This window comes from Propithecus coquereli, unplaced genomic scaffold, assembly GCF_000956105.1.
Source record: "Propithecus coquereli isolate 6110/MARCELLA unplaced genomic scaffold, Pcoq_1.0 Scaffold64, whole genome shotgun sequence".
Taxonomy (NCBI): domain Eukaryota; kingdom Metazoa; phylum Chordata; class Mammalia; order Primates; family Indriidae; genus Propithecus; species Propithecus coquereli.
Genome location: NW_012152396.1, coordinates 925902 through 933820, shown reverse-complemented (window position 1 = coordinate 933820; position 7919 = coordinate 925902). Strand labels below are relative to the sequence as shown.

Here is a 7919-nt window from a genome sequence, read left to right as displayed (position 1 = left end):
TGAAGGAAATTACAGTATGTAATTCTAAAACTTGACAACAGCTTTCAATAAAATAGTAAAAGATACTAACTACTCTGCCCACTTGATCAAAAGGCTGAAGGCTGACATTTAATCTTCTCCTAGCATCCAAGCATATTCTCATACCCTGGGTATTTTTACTTATGACCATATACTTGCTAAAGCTTTTTAGATTTCAAAACATAGCCATATACTAATCTAATATGATTAAGATAATGCATGTGAAATTATCTTAGTTGAGACAAGAAACCATAGCTCTAAAAAGCCATAATTCGTATTAATCTGATATTAAATAATTGATTAAATGCTCTATTTAGAATCTTGCCTAAAACTATCAAATTTAGTTCTGTCAGATAAGCTAGATTCAGGGATGATGGCTTGTTGCCTAAGTAAACAGTTTTATATACATTATTGTCAAGAACATACAGCCTTGAGCTTTTTAACATATTTTTTTTTTGTCTTAAGAGGTGATTTTTATTTTTTTACTTTAAAAAATCCTCCATTTAACGTATTTTTAAGCATAATAACATTTTGTTTTCTCTTGAGAGTGCAGGAATCTTAAATTCATGTGAGGTAAATGAGTCAGAGGGCAGGTAGAAGAATGGGGAGTGGAATAACGTTTGGAAAATGAAGGCTACAGGCCTAAACATCTTCAAATTCTGTTCTATAACGTATGTTGTACAAGCCAAGAAAAACAGTTATGAGCCTTAGTTTCCCCTTGAGCTTCTAGATTGCTACAGCCACTGTTTTTTTTTTTTTATGTATCATTTTGGTTTTCTTAAAACTAATCTTTTAAAACCTTAAATTTCTAAACTTATGCCTACATACTTGCTTAAGATTTGGAAAAAAAAGAACTTAAATTGAGCTTTTCCTCTTGATATTTAAATAGCCTTTTAATGCTTTGCAGGGAGTGGGCATAGGAGATACAAGTATAGATTGTTCTATCACTCAGCCAAGCCTGTTTCCCTGAAGGGCTGTGGTCGGTATAGGAAACCCTCCAGCTCTTAGCCTAGTCGACCTGTGTACGCATGAGTAGCATGGAAATAGAAGGGTTATTTCTGTAACGGCATGTTTGGACAGGCACTGCTAGTTTCTCTTTATGTAGGAAAGTCTAATTCTATACTTTTATCGCTTTTTATCATCTCCCCCCTTCAGAAATATTTCAAAGATTCATGAGTGTAAAGAGAAGATGCTATTTTGTAATCCTACATACAGGTTATTCTATTTTTTCCTTTCTAAGCTCTTGATATCATGAGATACTTCATGAAGTGTCTCATGGTATCACAGACGGTATTAAGTCCTACTTTAATATTTGTAAAAACACCAATGAAATGCACAATCACTGGTGGCACTGTGCAAATAGTTACGGCACCAATAATTACAAAAATTAAATACAAAGTTATAAAAATGGAAAGTCAAAACATTTTTTTTTTTTTTCGGGGAAGTGGAAGACTGAAATCTGAGAGTCTTTGGTGGGTAAGTCTGTTCAGATTTAAAGAGGAGCAACTTTATAATGTGTAAGCAACCATGTGACATAATTAGACATGATTTACAATAAGATGGGAAGGTGGACTGATGGATCTTGATGCTTACCGAGAGCAGGTCATGAGAGTCCCTGGAGCAGGGGTAGTGTCTTTCACTGTTCCCTGACAGCAGACACAGAGACAGTCCATCTTAAATGTTATGTACATACATAATAGTATATAAAATATCATAGAACCCTATAATTTTTGCGGGAGGTAAAATCATCAATTTATTGAGATATTACAGTCATGTGTTGCTTAAGGACGGGGACACCTTCTAAGAAATGAGTTGTTAGGCAATTTTCATTGTTGTGTGAACATCGTAGTTACACAAACCTAGATGGTACAGCCTACTATAAACCTTGTCTATATGGTATAGCTTATTGCTTCTAGGCTATAAGTATGTACAGCATACTATTGTACTAAATACTGTAGGAAATGGTGACACAATGGTAAGTATTTGTGTATCTAAATGTAGAAAAGGTACAGTAAAATATGGTATAAAAGATAAAAAATGGTACACCTGTATAGGGCATTCATCACGAATGGAGCTTGTAGTACTGAAATTTGCTCTGGGTGAGTGAGTGGCGAGTGAATGTAAAGGCCTAGGGCATTACTGTACACTACTCTAGACTTTATAAACACGATATACTTGGGCTGCACTGAATTTGTAAAAACATGTTTTTCTTTCTTCAATAATAAATTAACCTTAGTGTACTGTAACGTTTTTACTTTATAAAATTTTAAATATTTTTAGCTTTTTGACTTTTGTAATAACAGTTTAAAACACACATTGTATGGCTGTACAAGAATATTTTCATTATTTATTCCATAAGCTTTTTTCTATTTTTAAAACTTTTAGTTAATTGATTTTTACTTTTTCAACTTTTTTGTTATAACGAAGACACAAATGCACACAATAGCTTAGGCCTACGCAGGGTCAGGATCATCGACGTCACTCTCGCCCACCTCCACATCTTGTCCCGTGGGAAGGTCCTCAGAGGCGATAACATGCATGGAGCTGTCATCTCCTATGATAACGATGCCTTCTTCTGGAATACCTCCTGAAGGACCTGTCTGAGGCTGTTTTACAGTTAACTTTTTTTTTTATAAGTAGAAGAAATATACCTTCAAATAACAATAAAAATGTGTATATTTTATGCAAAGGTATACTTTTTGACAAGGGTTTATATGGTAAATACATAAACCAATGACATAGCCATTTATTATCAAATATTATGTACTATACATATTTGTATGTGTTCTGCTTTTATAGAACTGGCAGTACAGGTTTGTTTACACCAGCAATATTACAAACACGTGAGTAATGGATTGTGCTACCTCCCCACGATGGCTGTAACATCATTAGGTGATAGAAATTTTTTAGTTTCATTATAATCTCATGGAATCACCTTCATATATGTGGTCTTTCACTGACCGAAACGTTATGCTACACATAAATGTATGTCATGTTTTATATTTATAGGCTGTGTTATACTCGAGAGTACCTTTAAAGTTTTAAAAATATATTTTATATTTATTTTGTGTCCATATTTATACTATTTCAATTTAAATTATTTTATATTTTAATTATTATATTTTGATTACCTAGTTGCCCCTAGGAAAGGCAATATAAATCTGATGTCATTTATCTTTCTGCTCTCTCTGCCCCTTTCTGTGCAGGAAGTCAGGAACTTGCATATTTTTCCTTTGCTACTTAATTGGCCTCAGAAAGCTCAGTCAGGTTACTGGTGGCGTCAGCCTTTGAATGATTAATGATTTCTCATTAGCAGTCCACCCTTCTCTGCCTTGTTCTCTATCCCAGGAGGATGGCCGTACAGACTGTAACACGTGGGTTCCCTGGCTGGGAGATTTTGGTTGGGTTCCGCTGATTCAGCACATGGAGGAGGGAGGTAGGGGCCCTACCCTGTTCTCTCCCCGCTAAGCGCTGCATTATCTGGCAGTAGTTACATTTCTGCACAACAGCAGGTCCTGTCAGGTGTCCTTTCCTCCATGTCCCAACTCTTACTCAGGCTCTGGGATCATTATTTTCTCCCTTTCCTCCATAAAATTAGGCCCACTACTAGCTCCCCTGGGAGACCCCGAATGCCTCAGTACTCCTTATTGGTCCTTTTAAATACTGTCCACTCTCTTTAAGTAGATCCTTTATTCATTTTTTTTTTCTTTTTCATAAAGAGTCTCTGTGTCTTTCTGGGAACCTGACTTATCAGTTGTTGGTAGATGATAAAATATAGGCTAGAGTGATAGTCTTTATGACAGCAATAGGTGCATTTTGTTGATCAAAAATTTTATTTGTTAGATGCGCTGGTTAGATCAGGATTGGTTCCATCAGAATCACTGAAGTTTATTTCTTCTAAGAGCTCGGAGTAGTTTGGAAAATATCATTTCTTGCGTCTTCAACCAAAAAGCGAAAGGAATTTTTGCCAAAGACTCTGAGAGGTCGTGCTGCTTACTGTAGTTGGATAGGGGGTTGTGACTGGGATAGTGGCATTGAGCAACAGGGTGCCGGGAGGATGAGTAATGATTTGAGTAGTATCTTCAGTAGGTGCCATGGGGGTGGTGGGCTCCTTGGAAGTGTCGGTGTGTGCTGCGGCAGTGGTGGTGGGTTTAGAGGTGATTATTGTTGCAGCGGCGGTGGTTGTTTGTATTTGGGGTTTAGGGTTAGAAATAGTAGGATGTGCAGGAAATGGGGAACATGGGCGTTTTGGCCCCCTAATAAGTCTTGGACGGTAAGGTCTTGATTGGAAAGGTGGATTTGGATAACCTGGAAAGGGCGGAGGTCCCAGTGGAAAGGGCTGAGATGGAACTCGCCCTGGGCCAAAGTGAAGAGGAGGAGGCGGATTAAGTACGAAGCCATGGAGAGGAGGGGAACGTGGCGGAACCCTTCTTGGCCTGTAGGGCTGAGGAGGTGGCAACTGGTCAGGTGGATGGAGTTGCCTGGGGTCTCTTTGACTCTCACTGGGCTGTGGAGATAAAAAAAAAAAAAACAAAAAAACAAAAAAACAAACACCATGATTTCTAAATTTGATGATTTCAAGTGTAAACATTAAGATATACTGTATACTTTTAAAAGTCATATATTTCACTGAGAAAATAAATTAGAAAAAAGAAGTTATAGAAAATTTCCCTTCCCCTGGAAGTCTGGGCACTCAAAGAAAAGTTAGGATGGTGTTAAATAAGAAAAAAATTGACAATTTTGCCATCTGACCTACAGGTTTTAGAGGGGGCCAAACCACCTTGATGGGCTATAAAATAGACCATCTTTGGAAATAGCGTCAAATAGAGGTCAATGCCCCAGTGGGACTATCTCAGAAAGTTCTCTTACTCCATTCCAGGAACTGAGTGAAATTTCAGGGTCAGAACCATTAATGAATTGTATAACTATTAAACTATTAGATGTAACACCTCTTTCTAGAGGCGAAGGGGAACAGATTTAAGACCCTTCCTTACATAAGTCTGAAATCTAGTAGAAGAGAAAACTCATCCCCCTCCCCTCACCAAACTACAAAAGAAAGTATTACAATAAAAAGCCCATGGGAGGTAATGTAGTATGTTGGTTAAGATCGAAGATACTGGAGTCTGATTGCTAGAGTCAGTCCTCACCCTGTTGTATGCTACCTGGGTGAGTTGTATACAGTCATCTCTGCTATTTCTCATTTCCCAAATGGTTCTAGCAATAGTTCTCACCTTATGTATTGGTAGGTAGGATTATATGTAATCTATGTAAAGTATTTTATGTGGGTAAGTACATATATCTTACCTTAGACATGGTAAGGTATAGTAACAGTTCAATATAAATTTGAACTATTTTGTACTCTATGATTAATAAGCATGGTGGTCTGTAAATGGTAGAAGTTCAAGATACAATTGATGAATACAAAAATTCTAGAAATTTAGAAGGAAATGCTGATTTTGATAAATAAGGGTTAAGAAGATAACCCTTATGGAGAAGATAGCATTTGAAATAAAATTAAAATAATAGAGTTGAAATGAGCGGGAAGAAGCCAAATTAAAAGAATATCATAAGCAAATGAACAGAGTCAGGAAAAGTAAAGTCTTACTCTTGGGGCAGTCAGAAGATCAGTTTACCTGAAACAGAAGTTTTGGGAAGGGATGAGAATCTGGTCATTCTCCTGCAACATTTAACTCCTTCCTTCTGTGTCTGTGCCATATTGCCCTTGGAGATATCACACTTTGGATCAACTCTGTACAAACTACCTTCCCTGTATCTACTTCCAGGGTTATGAACATTGCTGGAGAATGTCACAGCCCCTAAGTGTTAGCAACACTAGAGACTCATAGTATTTATCTTCATCTGGTGCCTGAGCACTGGTAAACCATTTTCCCCCAGAGTCTATCTTCTCAACATCATCTCACTTCTACCCTTCCTACTCTCTCATACATGCAACAGAAGATGACCTTGCCTTCTGTTTCACATAACTGAGGCTATCGCATGTGAGAACTTCTCCCCCCCCCCTTTTTTTTTACTACACCCCCATAACATGCACCGATATCTAGCTATTCTCTCTTCATGCTTAAGACCAGCCTCTTCACCTGTGTTCTATATGTACATCTTCTCCCTCCTTGGGGTCTTTCCTATCTTAATTGTCATTTTCCCTTCTTGTAACTTAAACCTCTTTCTAATCCCTGGTTCTATTCTTTGAGTCTGTAATATTGATTTACATCTCATACATTAAAGAATCCCATTCTCGACCTAGGGTACCACTATAGATATCATTACTAGCTTATCTCTTTCCATTCCTAGCCAAATATTGTGGAAGTCTAGACTAGATTTTCTGTTTCCACTTCCTGTTTTCCTATTTATCCTGGTTTCTGCTTCCAACACACAACTGAATCACTTTTTCAAAGATCAGTAATGACTCAAAAATTAGAATTTTCAGTCATTTCAGAGGAGGCCATAGCCATGTTTTTGTCACGTGACCTATTTTTCTCTGGCTACATTTATTTGGGTTATTTCTGGACAGTTGACCCCAAGACTTCCAAACCACTTGCTATTCGGGATCCTGGGCTATGTGGCTAGATGAAGAAAGATAAGCCAGGTTTATAAAATTCTCTTTCTCTTTGTAACCTGAAATACAAAATATGGAGATCTCCCAGTTAGAAGTGGGAACTAAAATGTGAATATTGTGAAGATGAAAAGAGCCAGACAGAGGCTGGGCATTAAAAGGGCCACATGCAAACTAAGTGATGAGACCATGAGCAAAGAGGGCATCTCAGAGTGGGAACAGTGCAGGGAGAAGCAGGGATGCCATGAGAAATAGAGACTGATTTTTAGGACTGCCTGGGTTTGCTATGCTAGTTCTAATTTACGTTTATTCTTGCATTGACTTCCTTTTTCTTGAAATATCACGAATGGAACCTGTTCTCTGCAACCAAACAAAAAAACCTATAATACCAGTGATTCAACTTCATCTTTTTCCACTCCCTGTGCATTCTCATTTTGGCCATGTCGAACTATTACCAGTCCTTTCAACGTAAGGAACTCTTTCCCATCCCCATTCCTTTGTACAAACGTTTCCTCTAGAAAGAATGCTTCACTCCCTCCCTAATTTCCATTTACCTGGCAAGCTCATGGTCTTCCTTCAAAATGTTTGAGTAGCTTCATTTTCCTCCCAATAATTTAATTTGAAAATTAAAATAATTGTATGGCAAATATCTTCCTACAATATGCAATCAACTAAAATTTTACTTTTGTGAAACTGTCACTCTAGCCAAAAACAAATGTCATCACTTTCTCTTCACTGTGATAGTAATTTTTTTTTTTTTTTGGTATTTTTCTCGTCTTTTAAACCATGTGCTATTTCATTGCTGTTGGAGGAATACATTTTATCTTCCTCAGCTTTGTATCTCCAGCATCTTAGTGCCAGCATCTTTGTGAATAAAAAGGATATTGAGAAATTCCAGGTTAGTTAGGCGTTCTTATTCTTTTTGTTGCTTTAGCACTTTTATTATAATACTTATAATCTCTTATAATACTGTACAATATATTAATTCTTAACTACCTCAAACAATATCTCTATATTGTTCATCTTTCTACCTCTAGTTCCTGGAACCTTCTAGGTCTTTGGTAAATGTTATTGAATAAATGGATGTGGACTCAATTAAAATTCTGAGATCTTAAGTCATGGCCACTACCATTACTGAAGATATAGGTACCAAGAGGAAAGGAATGAAGTAAATTTTAATACGTTTGAGTTTGAAAACCATGGAAGTTTGTAAACGCAGATTGAAATCACAGAGATGGAGAAATAGATCTAGAAAGTACTATTTATTGGATCACATCAATAAATGAGAAAGTAATGAGGAAGAAGAAATGGCTGAGGACAGAAACTTGGA

The 7919-nt window shown here is 37.0% G+C and overlaps 1 protein-coding gene across 1 annotated transcript; it reads right to left on the bottom strand.

Moving 5' to 3' along the window:
- Positions 1-3958: 3958 nt before the first annotated feature.
- PROL1 (proline rich, lacrimal 1) lies at positions 3959-5331 on the bottom strand. Its single transcript, XM_012659824.1, has 2 exons — positions 5323-5331; positions 3959-4525 (listed from the first exon to the last, which is right to left on the bottom strand). The coding sequence occupies exons 1-2, from the start codon at positions 5329-5331 to the stop codon at positions 3959-3961; spliced, it is 576 nt and encodes a 191-aa protein (XP_012515278.1).
- Positions 5332-7919: the final 2588 nt, after the last annotated feature.